The following is a 20,741-nucleotide window of genomic DNA, read 5'->3' as shown; positions in this document are numbered from 1 at the left end:
TTCTTTTTTAGGTAAATACTAATATGTTCAATGATTGAACTAAAACAAAGGAACTAATGAGTACAATGCGGCTAAAATCTATTTATCAAAAATGAGTCTTAATTTGTGACCATAATATCGTCCTTTTCTATGAAGTCCTCTTTCCTTCCACTTATTCAAAACCTAAAACCCCCCCAAAAACTAATATTTTCAGTTCTTGATGAGAAAGAGTTTGTATATATATGATTTATGTTGACAGGTATCTACACCCTGAAGGCCTTCCGTCTGACTACACTATATCTATGCTGTTCCGCATACTGCCTGAAACTCCTCAGGAACCTTTTGCATTGTGGGAAATCCTTGACAAAAACAATGAGCCACTTGTGGGCATTATCCTGGACAGTGAGTAGTACTGTTTTTGATTTGCTTTATGTTCCTATGCATAGAATATTCGATTCTTAATTAAAAAAATACAAATAATTGCTGAATAAATGATTAAATAATTTATTCATGTATAAATCATTTTCCCTTTGATCAATGATATGTTCATCAAACAGTGACTCTCACCTGGTGGGCTGTAACCCTAAAATGGTTGCAAACAGAAACACTGATAATTAACCGTATAAAAATAAAAAGTTTAGTATGGGATGACCTGCTTTTAATGTTGTAGAAAACACATTGCATTTTATTTGTTGTAGGCGTCAAAAGCTGGATGTTTAACACTGTGTGGCAAAAATGATTCAGATGCCAGTGTATTCTTAAAAACCTCTCACAAAACTGCATTAATGTGTGTAAGCATGGGATTAACACGCTGTGTGCTGACCAAAAAATTTCTGCAATAAAACTTTGGCTTGGGAGAGCATGGAACGTAATTGAAATGTAGCTAAAGCCATGGTCAGTTTTTCTAATTCAGTCTGTCACATCATTTCACGTATTGCTGGAAATAAGCAGAACATGTTGGATTGTAAAATGTAAAATTTTTGTCCTGAAACAAAACCAGTCGACTTGAGTCATTTTATTTTCTTTTGCCTGTCTTTAGACGGAGGGAAAACATTAACCTTTTTCAATTACGACTACAAGGGAGATTTTCAAACGGTGACTTTCGAAGGAAGTGAAATTAAGAAGATTTTCTATGGCAGTTTCCATAAGGTCAGTCTTTCTTTCATTTGCGATCCAGCTATGATTACAGAAACTATACATGTCGTTCATGTTTCGGGCTCACGGTTGAGGTTTTCTTTTTCTTGTCGGGAAAATCATGATTTAAGCTGGACTTATAGCAACCAAAGTTTATGTTAATTCATACAATGACCATTCACGTACCAAATGACTAAATACAGCTGAATACACACATCTTCCTTCATAAAAGTGACCTCATTTTCTTTATAGTTGTGCCTTGACTGTCATAACCGAATACCTCTGATGTTTTCGGTATATTTTAGCCATCTGTTTTGCCTCATTATCACTTCCTTACGTACACGTTTGGACCCAAGAGAATTTGATGTCACGTGAAATTCAGGTTTTTCTAATTTACAGTAGATTCATAATGCTTTCAAACACCTAATTGCTCGGTTACTGTAAAAACTATGCTTTCAGATCTTCACATTTCTTCTCTGCTTTTTTAGGTTCTTTACAGTTATCTCAATCTGCCAATTATTTGATCGTTTCATCTTTTTATGATTAAAAATAGAGTATTATATTAACTTCATTTCAACTAAATGTAATTAAAATGATGCAAAGGCAAAAACATGATGTATTCACACCTATATGCACATGAACAGTTTTAAATGCGTTTTTTACACAACGCAAAACAGTTAAAAGTTCTACGAGCTTCCTTTGAGGGTCAATAACACACAGGAAGCGATGCTGTCAGCCATGTTTCTAAAATGTACACCAGGGAATTTCAATTATTATTTCACCCAGGGCATGCACTACAGAATCCTGACAGTATGAAAATGGCTTATGATAGCCCTGTCCTGTTCATTTTCTGTATTCTTTCTTCACATCCGTGCCGGTGAAGAGCTCTCTATCACTCTTCCGCCCTCCAGTAGTTTTGAGAGGCTGTCTGATGTATTCTAAGGCTCTGGGTGTTGCTTGTCTGGTTATAATTCCCTTTTCCTGCCAAGTGTGTTCTACCTTTGAGTGCATGACAAGCCGTCCGCAGACTTTGAAGCAGTGGCGTGTGTGTTTATGAGCGAGTATTCTCCTGACATCATTTATGATGTGTTTGTAGGGTAATCCCTCTTGGCAGAGCTCGTCAAGATTAGAGTCTGTGAGTAATACAGATTACTTCAGCACCGGATCCTGAATTAATAAATAAATCTCTGCCTGTCTCATCCAAATGGTGGGGAATAAGCAGGATTTAGACACTTTCATTGAAGAATTTCACCTGTCTTTTATATCGCTTGTTCGGTAGTTTTCTAAAAGACAACTTTTAAACTTTAATTCTCAAATTCTGATGACGAACGTGTCTCTTGACTTTTCAAGAAACTGAATTTGTCAGATTTCTGAAAAATCCTCATCCCCTTTTATCTGCTATATAACTTGTATGACTTTATAAGTTAGCAGATATTTATTATTTATCTCTCATTTTTAAACTTTAGTTAAACTTTTTAGTCTACTTTTATAAACCTGCATTTTGATATTACAAAATCATTCTAGAAAAGTTGTTTTTAGATGTAAATTTAGATGTAAACTTTCTCTCTATGCTTTAGAAATTATTCATAATCATGTAAATTTTTGTTTAATTTGTAATAACTATTTAACAAATATTTTTTTAAGTAATTTTTATTAATTACATTACTATTTATTTTACTTACATATTTTGCGAGTTGGATAATAAATAACATTAATTATTAGAGGTATTATTAATAATCAAAAGTTGAACATTTATTATCAGCAATTTAATACATTATTTTTTAATTATTATGTATTAAACGTATTACTAAAAGTTATTTTATTAACCATTTCAATAATTGCTTATTTATTGGCATCATTTTATAAAACTACCAGCTTGGTCAAACATTTAACAAAACCAGTTGCTGGCTTTTTTCCGTGTTTAACCAAACTTTTAAGTATACTGTCACATTGCTTAATGTTCACTTGACAGATTTTCTACTACTTTATGTTGCAATTTAATTACTTATTTTAATTTATTAGCAGTTTTTTGGTAATACTGACACCTAGAATCTCAGAAATCTCTTGCATAATTTGTGATATTAAAACAAGATAACATTACTGAACGAATATCAAATGATCATTTATGATTTGAGTGATGTCAAAATAAACATTAACCATCACTTTTATGGGAGAAAACTGAATTCAATCCAAAGCTTCAGCTATAAAACAGAAAATCTTGATTATTTATGAACGACCCACATATGTAATATGAAAAATAAACACAGTGTTTAACGGTGTGACAAATGCAAACTAAGACACGCTACATTAATTTATCTCTATTTGCATTTAACCGAGCGCACAAAATAATATAATCTGCTTTACAGAGCGCTGCTACAGCATTAAGTTGGCACGCTTCCATTTAGTAGTTGCTAATGAGCTTCGTATTTGGGGCTTGTGGCTAAAGCTGAGAGTTTATCTGGCCACAGCTCAATCTGATTTCCACAGCGTAAACCCTTTTTGCACGGCAGTCCCTGTCCTCAATACCACTGACCCCCAAGTAGCGCACAGTTGGCTTCAGTTGTTATGACAGCTTTTAAACAAAGCCCCTGACTTGGAAGAGCTCCTGATGATCTGAGCAGAGGGTCTGGGACTCTTTCTTAAAAACACCTCGTTCCTCTCAACCATGACTTATTCCACACTTTCTAAAACCAGCACTCCAGCAGTTGCAATTTCGTGAGGTCGAGAGAGGAAGCCATGTGGATGCTGCCAGGCTTCAGATGCACGCTCATCTTATGGATGCTATTCTGTACTTTTATGCTTTTGTGTGCATTTAGAGTCAAGGTTAGAACTGTGTGGAATACATTTCGGAGGAAGTGCTGACACAAGCGTATTCAAACTGAGTGAAGCATTGCTATTCCGGCAACACTTGTTCGTAAACAGCATACGTCATGAAGAAATATGTAGATACATATGATAAATGATTTGTAATCAAATTCATAAAGTTCTTTTATCACATTCTAGCTTTGTAGATGTTTCTGCATCTGCAGCAAGAACTGATTCATTCATCCCTTCCTCCCTCCACATTTAGTTCATTTATAAACGTTGTTGGTATTAGATTATTTAATATTTGAGCGAATGATTTTTAGTGGGAGAAAATTATTAAAATGTACTTTACTATAATATGATAAATTGATTTGAGCATTGGAAATAATCATTAGAATTCAATTAAAATAATATTTTCAAAACCTGTCACCGGTGTTATTATCGTTCTATAACTATCTTACTACTATCATCTTTATATCCAATTCAAATACAGAATGTCAAATTATCCTTTATTTTAAAGATGTAAAGATGTAAAGATGGTAATGATTACAAATAATAATAACGCTGTTTTATTAATAGTAATGAATAATTAATAGTAATAATGGCATCAGTTTTACCGAGGGGGAAAAATAACTAAAAAACAACACCAACAGAAATCAGCAAAAACCAAAGCAGAATAAAAGCTAATAATATTTTTATGGTTGTAGAGGCTGGTTTGCACTGATATACTAAATACTAACAAACTGTGACACCTCAAACATAGTGTAAATATGCCATCACTGTGAATAAGCATTTGTGTCTTGGCAGTGCCATCCTAATAAAGTCATACTCTAATCTAAATATTAGTCCCACCAGAATCATTTTCTTATGTTGGTATGAATTAGCTGGACCAATGTGAAGTTTAGTTTGCTTTAGCTTTGTTTTTCATTGCTTTGCCTTGTTTAGTTTTGTTCTTCGCCTTGCCCTGTATTGTTCAATATTTCTAGTGTAATTTAAAGCAAGTGATTTTGACAAACGATTAAACAGGCTTCACTTTGTCACAGTTCAAGTAGATAAGACTGTACTTGGAGAACTTTAAAAACCTGCCCTGGGGCTTTATGAGTGTGGCCGTCAAATGAACTGACATGCCTTAAAGGGGCTTTGCCTCTAACGCTTGCCTGGGTCTGTCCCTTAGGCCATATATATAGAAAGACTTCACTGCCAATGGTACAAAGTTGACAAAAAAGTCAAACACTGAGAAAAAGCAGTTTTATTTGCCTTGTGTTGTTTAAGTATATCAGATTATTATTTTACTGTTAAAAGTATTATTAAATAATGCACACAAACACAAAGCCTAAAACATACTAACCTGTATTACCGTACAATCCAAAAATACAGATCAACAAACGACCACTGTATGTTTAAAATGGGGGGCAGCCTGCCGTGTGAAATGAGCCAGTTTATCATGCCGGTAAAAGAATTATCCTGAAACTGATCGGGAGGCAGATGTGACCATCAGGAGCCAGTCCTGCTTAGCAGATCATCATTACCAGCAGTTCAGACACGCTCATAAACACCCTCAGTCCCACACGCAGCACACGGAGCCGTCCCTTCCTAAACGGCACGTCACTGCTAGCTGCACACATCTAATTGGCTTTTGCTGCAGAAACACCTGCCTCTCAGAAAAATGGCAGGCGATATTAAGTATGAAATTCCACATTTGCCAAAACGGATTTAACCAAATTCCTTCTGTCTCAGCCTGTTTTTTTTTTCTCCACCCCGGTAGAGAAGTTTAATTTCTGAGCATTAAACAGCCTCCTTTCATAATGCTTTATAATTGACATTAATGTGAGATTTCACAATAATGAGCTTGGTCTGAGCCTGCTATCAGCCTGCCTGTCTGACAGCACACTAGCACTTGCATCCAGTCAACTGGAGAAAATTGAGTTTTAGACCCCAAATCCATTAACAGACGACGTGTGCTGTCTCATACTGAAATACACTCTGACGTACAAATATGAACTTTTGTTAACTCTGTATTAGCTTGTTCTGTTTAAGTTTTGGTGGTTGTCATGGACAATTACAGTTCTCTCATCTGACTGACTGCAGTGATTGACAATAAATCAGGAGAGACAGCGAATGTAGACACGGCAAGGTTGATTTGGTTTTCACTGGTGTGCATTAGTGAACTTAAATGTTTCCGAAAGACTCACTTGAAGTCTAAGAATGAAATGGAAAACATAGAATTTGATATTTAACCCTGTTAAGCCTAACATTTTGACATAATGGTTAGAAAAAGAACAGTAACACTTACAATAAGGCTCCATCCAAGTTGTATCTGTTAATGTTAATTAATGGACCTGAGCTAAAATGAACTAACAACAAACAGCTGTATTTTTATTAACTAACATTATCAAAGATTAATAATACTTTAACAAATGTATTGCTTGTAGTTAGTTAATGTAAAAAACATAGTTAACAAATGGAACCTTTTTGTAAAGTGTTGTCTAAAGTCTTTTGAATTAATCAATTGTACTATCATACTTTTAGACAATTTTTTTCCTCTATTTCATTTTTGATAAATGTTTTACTTGTTTTTGATCACCACCTAAAAACAAGTGCCTCAAATTTATAAAATATTGTGCATTTATTCTTGCAATTTATTGCAAGGACGTGCATCAAGACACAGCAGAAGTAGAATTTGGGAAATGTTATTAAAAGTCCAATGTAAAGCCAGTTTTAGGTATTCTGTTCTTTTCACAGTTCCTTCACATATAGCAAATACGCTTCGTATAATTTATTTTTTTTTTTTTACTAAAGTTTTATATATATTAATTCAAATAATACTAAACGAAATAAAAGAATGTGGGCAGGCGGAACATTTTCCAATCCCTTTTCAACTCCAACAAAGAAAACCTTATCTGAGCCTTAATTCCTCAAAATATCATCCACAATGTATTTCTGCACATGATTCATTTGGTAGTTTATTATCAGATCCGATGACACAATACAATACATCTGCTGCAGCATACTTTATTATGACCTATTTTTATATATTATACATTTCACTTTCTATCTTACCTAGCTTCATGTGGCCATCAGCAGAACCGCTGCTAAAGTGGTGATTGACTGCAAAACGGTGGGAGAGAAATCCATCAACGCTGCAGGGAACATCACCATTGATGGAGTGGAGGTTCTGGGACGCATGGTCCGCTCACGTGGAAGGAGAGATAACTCAGCCCCGGTAAAACCACAGTCATTCAGCCTCAATCCAAAAAGACTAGACTTGCCAGGCCTGAAAGGATCACTCATTTGAGCCCATAACAGGAGCAGCTTTTGTCTCATACTGACACAAAGAAGTCAGTATACAAGTGCAAGAATGTTTCTGAGAAGTCTTTGTTTGGAGTCTGATAATTATTAAAGATGGTCTAAAACTCTGAGGCCTTTGAAAGCACAATAGTCATCTCAGATTCAGCCATGTAATGATTTTGTGGAATTCAAAGCATGGGCACTCAGTTTAAGATGGTAAATACAGACTTTGTGCCTTTTAGCTTTTCCATCAGAATGTGTGGATCATTATGTCTAATTGTGTAGGAGTGCGTCTGATTTTATTCTCCTCAGAGGCTGCCGGCACAACTGATGAGACTAATTGTCTCTGTAATTATGCTGGTGGGGGTTGTAATGTGAGTTTGTAGCGTGCAAAAGTTTAAAAACTATTAGAATCAGTCATTCAGCCCAAACAAATAATCAGACGCATCTCAAGCACGACTGTTAGTAAATGCATAAAGTTTGCGCTTATTTAGATTTACAGCAATCCCCTGCAATTTGTTTAGGCTTCATAAAATGTTTTTTGTTGATAAGATTTATAATGCTCGACTGCTGCATTTCTTGTCAAATGAGTGATTGCTATTCAGCCTTGTATATTTGCTCTGTTTGTGTGTGTTTTTATGATCCTGTCCACAGTTTCAGCTCCAGATGTTTGACATAGTCTGCAGTACATCGTGGGCCGGTCGGGATAAGTGCTGTGAGCTCCCAGGCTTGGTAAGACTTGACCAATCGGTATTTTATACAATTTATGTTTTATACAATAAGCCACACCCTAATCAGATTACATGAAGTACTGCAGTTCTGTCACTGCTGAAACCCCAAATCATTTAACTACAATGTAAAACTCAAATATACAACGATGACCAATCAGCACTCCATATTATCACCCATACTTAGTGTTCATAATTACTTTAGAATCAGTTATTGATGAACTAATTAGTCTAACAAGCCTTTAACCTTAACTGGGGACCATCATAGCTCTAGGCATTTTTCTGTCACTTTTTGTCATGTCTAACATGAAATAGCTTACGGCAGAATTGTCCAACAAACAAATGTGGCCCTGCTTCTGATATACATCTGCTGGCATACTGCAACTGATTTGGTTTATTAAAATAAAGAGTTATGTAAGGGGTTTAAAAACTCTAGCCCAGCAGCGCTGATCCACTGATTTTGCCTCTTTACCTCAAAATCTAGACTAGGGCACTGTAAAAAATACAAAAATAAACAAACTAGCAGAGTGATCGCCAGAAATTCACTGTAAAGAATAATGAGACAATGTTTTCGCTATTAGAGGATGCCTTTATATTTCATCATTTATGAACTTAAACACACATTTGATTAAGACATAATGTTAAGAATACCAGTCTATTTCAGCTACCGAAAATATTGGTGTGGCATATGTAAAGACAAAGTTGTCAAAGTTAAGTTCACTCAAAAATGAAAATGCTGTCATTAATTACTCACCCTCTTTTCGTTTCAAACCTGTAAGACTTTCATTCTTCTGAATACAAATTAAGATATTTTTGATGCTCAAGGCCCAGAAAGGTAACAAGGACATTTGTTAAAATAGTCCATGTGACATTCGACTATTATTTTCTGAAGCTACAAGAATACCTTTTGTGTGCAGAGAAAAGAAAAATCAAGACTTTATTCAACAATTTTTCTTTCGTGTCAGAATTTAATGCGTTCATAATAGTACCAAGGCGCGTGTGTTTGCATTCCTCTGATTGACAACAAGTTCTACATCTGAATTTTACTGCAGTTAAAGACACTTCATAAAATTAAGGTGCAACCACTGGATAGTAACATGGATTATTAACAATCTGAAAGCTCTCAGATTTCATCAAAAATGTCTTAATTTATGTTCGAAAATACTTACGGGTTTGGAATGACATGTGGGTGAGTAATAACAGAACTTTCATTTTTGGATGACCTGTCCCGTCAAAACACTGTTTAATAAAATGAGTAAGACCACATAAAGCTGTTAAATAACATTCTTTAAAAAACAAAAGTAAACAAAACTATAAATAAAAATAACAAAAAGCAAACAAAATTACCATAAGTAACCTTGTAACAGGCTATCGTTATTTATTAAGATTTTCTGCTGTGATTAATAATTTTATCACTTTATAGTACTGCCAGTATACAGTATATTGCCATTATGGCAATCATCCCTAACTTTAAAGATCCATGACCACTCTACAAATAATTCAATCATGTAGTCTTGTAACAGACAAATAGACTTGGTCCTCCATGGATGGGAAGAACAATATCTCCAGATCCCTTGCTGTGTTTGTGCACTTGCGAATTAATGACTTGAGGGAATTGCACAGACATCCATGGTTGACTTGGACAAATAAAGTTCTGTTAGATTTCTAGAGAGGAAATAGTTCCGTGTTTGAAATGGTGTACGACATTTGTTTTGTTTGTGCTTCCCTCAGAGAGTAGAAGAGGACTGTCCCGCAATGCCCCATGCCTGCACCTGTGCTCAGGACAGCAAAGGACCGCCTGGACCCTCAGGACCACCGGTAAATACAATTGTTTACGTCTCACTAACAGCGATCCTTATGTGATCTATACTAAACTAGAACATAGAGGGGGTAGACCAGGGAGAGGCCCCTTAAACAGGGTTACAAAATAAAACATGTAACCAATTAGAAATGAGCTACATGGCAGTGTGGTGAAGTGGACGATTCTATATGTAATAAGTATATGATTAATATGCCAAAATTTAAGAAACATAGCACAAAAAACATACAAATGTCAATAGCAGTCTTATGTACTTTAGCATAAAATCTATCTTCTCAATTTTAGCATAACCTCTTGGTGACAGAGCTACTCCAAATTCCTGCCATACCAGTATAAAAACCGCAGTTGCTAATACACAAACTCACTATTATACTTTAGCATTATTGCTAGCTGGCATACTTTAACTGACAAACTCATTTTTATACTTTAGCATTATTGCTAGCTGGCATACTTTAACTGACAAACTTATTCTTATACTTTAGCATTAGCGTCGGGCTGACATATTTTAGCTGACAAAATTTTTCTCATATATTAGCATTAATCCAAGCTGACACTGATACTTCACCTGTAGCTCACAAGCATGCTGTAATACCTTAGCATTAAAGGTCGTTAGTGTAGCACTGGATGACATACTTTACAAATACAAATACACTCACACTCTAGCATAAAAGCAGGCATGCTGTGACTCTGTGACATGTTCATCTATATAGTTGAACAAATGAATATTCCAGGTTCCGGTGTCTTTTTTCAAGAACACAGAATTGTAAAAATTGTTGAGATTCCAGCCTTTCAGTTTTTAGTCTGAAGCCTTAACCATATTGTCCTTTAGGGAAAAAAAATACAGAACGTGTTAAGAAGAAGCACAAAGATATTAAAGATATAAAATGAAACGAGACACTGCTTAAGAGATTGAGAAAAAGACCTAGCATTAGATTGCTCAATTCAGCCCATGCTGCAGGTTGAACTCAATATGGCGGGAACAAATAAATGAGCTCATTTGGAAGGCAGCATCGTATGCACCCTGAGGGAAAATGTATTTCTGAGGCCTCGAAAAGGCCATGGTGTATAAACAGCAGTTCTTTCGAGAAAGTCATTACGAGGAGATCGATTTATCAAAACCGATTAGTCCACTCCTGTCCTGTCTGCATTTATAGATTCCTTCATCCATACAAACCCATTTCCATGACCAAGAGGTGGTTGCAAGCAAGATGACTGCATTTCAGTTTTGTATATATTATTCTTAATATTAATATTACTGTCATGTGTTCTGAAGTCTTTTCTATGATTACACCAGCTGCTCAAATTAATCGAAAATGTCCTGTTAAGTCATCATGTGTGTATTTCAAATGAATATGTATACTTGCATAATCTCGGCTTGCACCGCCACCAGCAGGTTTTATTAAGTGTGTTTTGAGCAAGATCATGAATCAAATTTGCCCATAGCCCTCAGTGATAAGAACTACCTTATTGCAGCCATGGCCATTGGGGATGCAATTAGAGTAAACACAGGAAAAGGAAGACGTGCAAACAGGGTTAAATTACTAGCGTTTGCCTCCAGCAGTGGGGGCAAGAGTCATAAGCAGGCAGGATATGGTCTGAACCAGGTCAAGGATACTGTCTACCGTACTGCAGGCAGATTTAATCTGATATTTTTCAACTAGCCAATTTTGCAGTATTTGAAGTCATTCTGAGGCCTCCTCGAAAGTTTGCTGAAGGCACTTAGTTGGCCCTATCCCCCAGGTTGATAACCACTGTAGAGTAGTGTGCCATTAACTTACTATCGTCAAAATACTACAATTGTCAAACTCTTGCTGGTCAAGTCTTCTTTCTAGAGTGTTCCGAATTGGTCACTTATGAGGGTCCACGACGGTTAGTACGCTACTCATGTAGGAAACAAGGCAGCTCACAGCGACAATGTTTAAAATAGCTTTTTTTGACACATGCCCCAGCTCTGGTCATTAAGAAAATGTGTTTGCTTATTCTGAGTCTTTCAGTTTGTGTTTGTCTAATTGTGTGTGCCTGACTCTCAGGGCGGTCCTGGTATCAGAGGTTCAAGAGGAGATCGGGGGGAGCCAGGCTTGACGGTAAAGTACACATATGCTTTATGTATCCCATATGCAGGGCCACCCAGAGTTGTCATTATTTCCCAAAAGAATAGACACTGGAGAATAACTCAAAATGTGGAAATAGACATAACGCATGTGCCTCTGTGTTGTTTTTGGAGCATACAAGTGAGCAGATCTCACCCTCGCTCTGGATTTTCAGAGAGCTTGCTTTGTTTATTTGTGTCTCTCTGTCCAACTGTAGCTTCCTCTACAGTAAAGTCCCTCCAGATGTGTGTGTCCATTCACAGAATACATCATGCTTGTGTCCAAATAAAGTCATGCTGGGGCAGACATCATTTCATTTCACGCTCTAAAGTTTTATGTAAACTTTGTCCAAATGACCCCTAAGAGGTTTGTCACAATCTAGACTGTGACGAGTGTCTTTTGCTTCCTTGATTATTGCATTCCTGATGGAGAAGGAGACTGCAGGGCATTCACACTTTGTTTCAGCAGCCCGGCTGGTGGTAGGCCTGAAATGTTATGTAATTATATTGAGGAAATTAAGCCCGGCAATGAACCCATGATGATTTTATAGGCTACATTTATTAAGATAATGTCCTAACTTTATGTTTAAGGGGCCTCAAGGGCCACCTGGTGATATCGGACCTCCAGGGCCGCAAGGGCCACCGGGTCCTCAGGGGCCAAATGGACTGTCCATTCAGGGGCCACCGGTAAGACCAATACTAGATTTTAATAAACAGTTTGTTTCGTTATTTTTATAAATATTGCTTAAATATTGCCTTTCAATTCCTCTTTCTTCAGGGGGCTCCAGGAGTGAAAGGAGAGAAGGGTGAAATAGGTCTGCCAGGTCCTCAGGTAAGGGAAAATATATCGCCTGCCTGTCTCATCAGCACTTCACGACAGCTTCATAACACCCACATAGTCTCTCATTAGCTAACCTTGGCTCCACTGTCAGAGAGTTATAATTATCACAGTCCTGTGAGTGTCTGTGTGTGTGTAGATTGTGAGTGATAAGTCATTCATGTGTGTCTGTATTTGCTGCTTATCCTGAACTCAAGAAAATTGTTTCATATAAAGTGATTAATACAAACAGATTATGTCATTCAGTTGGCAGTCTAATGAATTACTCAGCCTTCATAAACCTAGTATGAAAACTCACTTGTTAGCGAGTAGACAGATGTTTTAGAACTGAGACACCTTTCTATAACATAATTAAAACCTTTTTTTAAAGTGGCAGTAGGAATTCTGAGGTATATTAGAAATGACAGTTTCTAATACAGTACAGTTGTCATGTTTTTTGTATGTAACAAAGAAATGGGCAGAATTTTTATGAAGTTTTTTTTAAGAATTATGAATGACAAAAAAATTGCACAAAAAATAAATAGCACAAGTAAAGCTTCAGAGGAAGGGTTTTTGCTCCTTTTGCCCATTGTATTTTAACTGAGGTATGAATATGAAGGAGTAATTGTAAAATCACTTTTATGTAACACTGGCAGATTTGTTGTTGGCAGATCATTCCACCAGCAAGGAATAGTGAATGAACATGAATAGTGAATGATAAGGTGCTGTTAACTTACCGGCTTCAGGCTTCTGGAGTGGGGATGTAGACACCTAAGAATGTATGGAGGTTAGAGGGTGAGGAGGCTGTGGTTGTTCTTGATACAAGTATCAGTGAACCTGATGTAAGACACAACTGGTAGCCAGTGAAGAGAGATAAAAAGAGGCGTGACTTGGGCTCATTGAAGACTAGTTGTGCTGATAATTCTGAATCTTTTGTAGAGGTTTGATTGCACATGATGGACAACATGCTCTATTAAGAATGAGCTGGGGTCAGTTGCTTAAACAAAGCCTCTATGTTAAGATAGTGTCTTTCATTTCACCAGCTAGCAGTTAGCCATACTAATAAATAAATGTTTTGGATTGAGCTATCACAATACGTGTAGCAGAGAAACGTAAGAAGGAGATTTACTTTTATTCCAAAAGAACATAAAGCCACAGTGAACAGTAGCACGCACACATGTAACATTAGGGAAATGACCAGACGCTGACACATAGAACTAATGAGACTTGTAAAGGCTAACTAATGAGGGTAATAACGAGACACACCTAAACCAAAATAACAATTAACAAAAGACAGAAACTAGGGCACATACAGAGCACATGGGGCATGGAAAACAACAACAAAACAGTCCTGGAGTATGATATAGACTAATCTACATTATTATGTAACTGATTTTATAAAAACTATGAACAGACTTAAAGAAAAAAATAGCTGACAAATTTTTAAGACTAGTTTTAACCTCATATGCAACTGACCCCTGATCTTCCTGATATTGTGCAATACTGTAACTCCCCGTCTATAGGGTAAAGATGGAGCACGAAAGAGTAAGAGGACACAGGAGTTTTAAAAAATGAACAAAAAGGGTTTTGATGAGAGCAATGATTGAAACTGTACAATATAGGGGTGTTTTATCTTCAGTAACAATGCAAACTTACATGATCAATCTGTCTTTGAAGGACAGCTGGTCATAAAAGATTACCCAAGATTTCTGATTGAATTTGAAGAGATAATTATTGGTGAACTTAGCTGGATGGTATAATTGTACTGTACAGTGGAGTAGCAGAGAAAAAAAAGAAGATCTGTCTTTGCTAAGTTGATCTTGAGGTGATATTCATTCATTCATTCATTCATGCAGATTTTTGCAGCTATCTTTGAATCATAATTTAATAAATCATCATCAGCATGGCAATGGTAGGAGAATCCTTCTGTCTATATGGTAGTCCCCAGTGCTGTAGCATATATGGAGAAGAACTAATATATATATATATGGTCCAAGAACTAATCCTTGAGGAACCCCGAACTACACAACACTGAACAACCTATGAGTTATAGGATTAAAACCAGAGAACAGTGGACAGTGGTTTCTGTGTTACTCAGTGATGAGAGGGTGGACAGAGGGATCTGGTGATTGACAGTGTCAAAAGCTTTCACAATTTACAAGGATTCAGTAACTGACAGTAATACAGTCTCATTCAAATAGTCATTTCAGGAAACCAGATTGGTTCTAATCCAGTCAGTTTTTCTGTGTAAGAAGAGATGATTCCTGGTTGAAAACAACTGGTTTACGTGTCTTTACAATGAATGGGAGGTGTTTAGTGAAATTTACTCAATGCTGCATGAGTGTGGTGGGAAAATGTCTGTGTGGAGAGATGCTTGTTGTGTGAGTGAATGCAGGTAATAGTGTAGAAGAAATAGCTTGTAGAATGTGTGAGGGCACGGTGGAGGATGACTAGAAGTTTTAATACTTCTGTCTCTGTGGGAAAATAAAGAGATGAGATTGTTGTTGGCTGTAGATGTGGTTGGTTACTCTGTGTGAAAAACTGACTGCTGATGATTTGTATTTGAAAAAAATTGGCAGAAGGGGACAAAGGAGAGTGTTGAATGTCTGCGTGTAGCTGTTGATCTTGTGAGGTTTTGGCAGTGTGGACCTTAGCAGAATAAAACAGAAGGAAAGCAGTGACTTACATACTCAGGTCAGCTGGATTTCTGCCACTTTCTTCATGCATACAAATGACATGCATGCATGAGTTTAGACCAGTGTTCATGGAGAATATTAGACAATCTGAGGTCGGAGGGAGTAGACTGTGCTGGCCTAGAGAAGAGAGGGCCGATATTGTCTAGACAAGTCTGCAGCACTATTCGCATCCAGTGATGGGAATTGTGTGGGAGATTGAAAACAGGATGGCACAAATGAGGAACTGTGGGAAGGAGAAAGGAAGTAGGTTTTGTCTAAATGCAACTGGCAGAGTTAGTGGCACACAAGAAGTAAGTTGTAAACCACAGGTAGTGAAGAAATTATCATAATTGTGCACAGATTTCACTAAATGAGACTGAGCTGTTTCCCTGACTTGTGAGTTTCTTTGTTGGTAAGCCATTTAAGATCAAACAGAGGCAAGGAGAGAGTGTTGAAGTTGAATAGGACTTTCTATTCATCTAAGAATCTTAAAAAATAAATCATGGTTTCCACAAAAATGTTAAGCAGCACTACGATTTTCAACACTGCTGTTAAAAAATAAAATGGTTGCGCATCATTTCAGTATAATAGAATGGATTCTGAATTGAACACCGCTTTACTGTTTTTGCTGTATTATTGGTCCAATAAGATATGAGACCAAAAACAGTTTAAAATCCTACAGACCCAAAACATTGTACAAATGTACAATGTACAAATGCAGTGTACATTGGGAAATCAAACCCAGCTTCTCTTCTTACTCCTTTCAGTCCACCACACACCTCTACCTAATAATAAAACAGCATTTTGACATGAAAATGATCATATTAAGATCTCATTTGAGGGAGAATCCAGTGTGCCCTAACTCAAAAGACAATTCTTAGCAGGCGGGATGGAATTTGTAGTTTTGCCTCAAGCAGATGTCTTAGACTTTTATGCTTCTAAAGCTCCTTTCACAAGCTTGTTAAAATTCTCCCTTTTCTGTGACAACCAACTGCTGGTTTTTAGATTTCTGCTGAAAGTGTCACCAAAAGGCTTCTAAAACATTCACAGTGACAGTTCCATTTGTTGAGGAATAGCTGTTTGATGTGAAGCCAATGACAACCACTCAGGAAAATTCCCCTAGAGTTCTCCAGGGTGACGAAAAGAACATCCTGGCTTTTCCAGTGGTCAAAGTACAAACACTCACACACACACCCATACTTTCTTCAGTCTTCCAGTATAGATGTCTAGGCTTGAGATGGATATCCTCCTTTAAGCAGAGGGGCCATCCGCACACTCGCTTCCATTAGCAGCCGGTATTGAGTTCTTTCAGAGTTATGTTGGCAGTAAGGAGGAAGTGGTCTTTGCCGTAGTGCAGCAGAGACGCCCGTAGTTCTCACTCAGGGCTAATCTATCCTGTCAGCCTGTGAATTATATTTATTGGCTGCTGGTTGCCAGTCCTCCATATCATGTGCCGCATCTCTTACCTGGTCTGTCTCTGCCGGTGGCACTGAGACCCCCATATATAATACAGAATTACACTTGTGAGGAAACAATGAAACTCTTTTTAGTGTGTGTGTGGTGCAGGTATATGGGGTGAAGTTAAAGATAAACTGCTTTATTTGTAGTTTTCTAACTGAAAGGATGGGATATATCATTATGGAGCCGTTTTCATCTTAATTAACATATTTGTACATGCTCACCTTTTCAGTTCAAGCTCTGTAGGAGCTGAGTTTTGTGCAGGGAATTATGGGATTGTTCAATAGCGATGCAAGTGGTGACAGCCATAAAAACATGGGACATGCTCAATGGAGGTGCACATAGGAGGTGGAAAATGCTAATTGTCTTTAGTAGACATTTCAAACTGTGTCACAGTCTCTGTGTTTCTTTTCTCTGTGAATTTAGTGCTTTAACAGTAGTTTACCCAAATATATATATTTCTATTCACCTTCCAAATCTTATGACTTTGTTAGTTCTGTGGGACACAAAAAAAAGATATTTTAAAAATGTTTCTTTCAATTTTTTTTGCCCTTACAATGAAAGTCAGTGGGTTCTTTACAATGCGAGTCAACGGACTGGAATTGATTTCATTGTTGGTACAACTCTTTAAAGCCCACATGAGTTTATTTTTATGTAAGATATCATAGCAGAGCAGCTCTTCAAATCGCAATGACTCAGACCACACAAAGGGTCTTCACTTTCGATTACCTCCTCAGCCTTGAGATTGAGCACTTTGATAATGTCAATATCGAAGCGTGTGAGAATGGAAGACGTTTTGTGTATGCTGATGGCCACCTGAAACACTAGGGCTGAACATTTATTACTCGGCAAAGGCCACACATTTTGTAAACAGCTATGTCTGTCATTGATTATGTTGTCTTGTTTATTTACATTCAGGGTGTACCAGGTGCTGGTGGAGGACCAGGCCGAGATGGACCTCCAGGACAGAGAGTAAGTGTTTTCGTATCCTCAATACAAATTATATTGTTAGTTCTTTATAATGATATGAGATAAGCTGAGGAAGTTGTACCATTACAAATGACTTTTATGTAATATTCAGGGTTGTCAATCACTTTTGGTAATTGTTTTATTGATGGTTCACAAATATAAACCATCACTACTGTCTACACTTAAATTAACACTAAAACTAATATTTATCAATTTAATTAATTACATTTAATTTAGATAATTTTTTTATATTATTTTTATTTTATTTTATTAAAATGATTTTAATATTTTATTTTAAACATACATACAGATACTTTCAGTCACATCTCAATGTTTTTAGCCTTTGTAATGTATATGCATATGAAAACCCCTGTGTACTTTTTAATTTTTTTGCACATGAACAGTTCTTGCCATTAGAGGTGGTATGATCCCCTACTGCAATCGCAAAAGTACACCTTGCATTTAAGTGGTATTTCAAAGTTCCACTGGAAGGAAAATTACTAACTACAGAATTTACATACAGGTCAAGGGGCATAAATTGTTAATTTGCGTTAATTTTGCATTAATGCATTCACTTTTAAAACCACTGTTTTGAATAATTAATTCATAATTAATGCTTTAATGCTTGAGCTAACTTTGATGGCCTGAGTGATATTATTAAGTAAACACACTTTCAGTCATGCCTTATAAGAACGATTCCACATGGGCGGCTCATCAAATTAAGCTTATGTGTTCTTCTGTGTCTGAACAGATCTGATTACGCTGAAGGAGGCCCTGACTCGCAGATTCAATTTACAGGACTGCTAGTCAATAACAGCACAACCTGAACTAATCAGATCTGTCCCGCTAGACTGTCATAATAAGCGCTCAACGTGTTTGTTTTCGTTATTGATTTTGTTCCACGTCTCCAAACCAAATTAAGCAACTTGTGAACAAAGCCTTACTTGACATTTTCAAAATCACACACATGTGATTCACAGATCCTAAAAATGGTCTTAGTGTCATGTCACATGTGACACGTGAAATCTAATTGTCTCCTAGTTTAGGTGTTTTTGCACTGCATGTGTTGTCACAGGTAGTGATGTTTAATATTGTCATTCGTAAAAGAGTGTCGCATATATGTATGTAGCCTATACAGATTAAGATTGAAAAAAAGGAACACTAGACTCATTCTGTGAACTGTAATGAAAAATATGCATGAGGTGGTTATTCGATTACCATTCCCAAAAGCCGCGTGGTGTAATTAAATGTTAATGTCGAAGTGAGAGAGTGCAAGTTCTCCATCTCTGTTTAGTAATGAGCAGCCTGAGTGGAAATATTTGACTAAATCTGTCATTTTGCATCAGAAAAGAAAAACAAGGAGCACACATGGAGGTGTTTCAGACCACACTGCTGCTTACTGAGCTGATTTAAAGCAGGTTGAGGGATAAATCCACTGTGGTTTCATACACAGTAACTCACTGTGACAGTTTAACAAAGAAAGCAGATGTTTGGCTTTGAACTTATGATATTCTCTAAATAGAACATTTGTGAAAGAATATTATTACAGTTCCAAGGTTAATGAATGGGTTGTCTTGCCTGTAAGCGGCACACAATGAAGTGCTGAAGAAATTATTTAGTATTTCTGGAATTTTCACTTGCTAAACGATTTCAACTAGATACAAAGCATGGTGCAAAGAGGTGAAATTTCTAGATTGACGACGAAGTGGGACATTATATATGCAATAAAATTAAGCAATGCGAATATAACAATGTCCCTAAATGCAGAAAAAAGTTTTTTTTCTAAATCGATTAAAGCATACTATGTTGGATAATATAAATGAAAATGATTCAATTATTTCTTGTGTTCAGTTTTTCTTGTATGTGAAGATGAAGGTTTTCACCAACATATCGAACACTGAGAATATATGAAATGTTAGTTGATCACCAAATCAGCATATTAGAATGATTTCTGAGGGATCTTGTGAAACTATATCCCAAAAGTGTGAAATTCAGATTTGATGTCACAGAAATAAATTACATTTTAAAATAATACCTAATTTATATGGGATCGTTCTAGTTCTGGAATGGAGTTTTGCAGTGAATAAATGGCGTGTTGGGCTTCATTGAATATGAGCACAAGGCAAAGAGGTGTTAATAGCATGCTTCCACCATGACTCCTTCTTGAGGCACACACACATAGCTTCTGTGAAAGAAAAACTTCTGTGACCTCAAGCACTCATATGGGATTGCATATGTTGCGTGCACTCTAACTATTCAGAGGCTTTATGCTCTTAAAGTGTGGTACTCCAAAAGTATGTTACACTCGAGACGTTTTAAATGTTACATTGTTTTCCCTTCCCTCCACTGGCCTGTCTCCCAAAAGAGCCTGATATTTAGGGCAATGAGGCATGTTCAGTGGAAGAACACTTAAACTCAGTTGGACCACTGACTAAAAGGAAGCAGCCAGAATCGTATTATATAATTTGTGCAGACAGATCTGACAGAAAGTTGTTGTTGTTGAGTCTCTATCCCCTACTGAGGTACCTCAGGTGCATCCCAGTATAAAACAGTAGTTGAATGGATGTTCCAGTTAAAAAACTTTTCCACCTGTTCTATTACTTTGCTGTTAGCTTTTGTGTATCTGGAATCGTTAACTGCTCCAAAAAAAAAGTTCATGCTGCCAGTGTACAGAGGTCAGCCAGAGTTAAACACATGCTGTTCATTTAGTGAGTCACCAGTAGATTCAGTGAATTTTAGTGAGTTGGTAAATTGTGAGTTGATCTTGTAGAGAGTCACTTGTTTATGAATCAGACTAGACTCCTCACGCTGTATGTTTGCAACATTATTTGGCAGCTTTTATTTCATCACATTTATTTTGGAATACAAATTCCCATTCACGACTTGGCTAATGATTTATTTTGTATAGGAAGCACTGGCACTTTATAATGTGTTATCTTCATCTCTGCTAACTGTTTCTTAGATTGCGTTATGAGAACTG

General features: G+C 36.7%; 1 protein-coding gene across 7 annotated transcripts in view; it reads left to right on the top strand.

Moving 5' to 3' along the window:
• col14a1a (collagen, type XIV, alpha 1a) overlaps window positions 1-20,741 on the top strand; it is a 105,010-nt gene that overhangs the window by 72,843 nt on the left and 11,426 nt on the right. For 5 of the 7 annotated variants that reach the window (XM_043261932.1, XM_043261928.1, XM_043261930.1 and 2 more), the window contains 10 exons: window positions 239-381; window positions 1,019-1,128; window positions 6,983-7,141; window positions 7,861-7,938; window positions 9,666-9,752; window positions 11,784-11,837; window positions 12,278-12,322; window positions 12,434-12,529; window positions 12,621-12,674; window positions 17,711-17,764. In XM_043261932.1, coding sequence (XP_043117867.1) covers window positions 239-381; window positions 1,019-1,128; window positions 6,983-7,141; window positions 7,861-7,938; window positions 9,666-9,752; window positions 11,784-11,837; window positions 12,278-12,322; window positions 12,434-12,529; window positions 12,621-12,674; window positions 17,711-17,764 — 880 coding nt within the window. The remainder of the gene's footprint in view (window positions 1-238; window positions 382-1,018; window positions 1,129-6,982; window positions 7,142-7,860; window positions 7,939-9,665; window positions 9,753-11,783; window positions 11,838-12,277; window positions 12,323-12,433; window positions 12,530-12,620; window positions 12,675-17,710; window positions 17,765-20,741) is intronic. The other 2 variants (XM_043261934.1, XM_043261931.1) reach the window with 1 other exon arrangement.

This window comes from Puntigrus tetrazona, chromosome 16, assembly GCF_018831695.1.
Source record: "Puntigrus tetrazona isolate hp1 chromosome 16, ASM1883169v1, whole genome shotgun sequence".
Classification (NCBI taxonomy): domain Eukaryota; kingdom Metazoa; phylum Chordata; class Actinopteri; order Cypriniformes; family Cyprinidae; genus Puntigrus; species Puntigrus tetrazona.
Note: the sequence above shows the minus strand (reverse complement) of the source record. Positions and strands in the feature narration are given on the sequence as shown.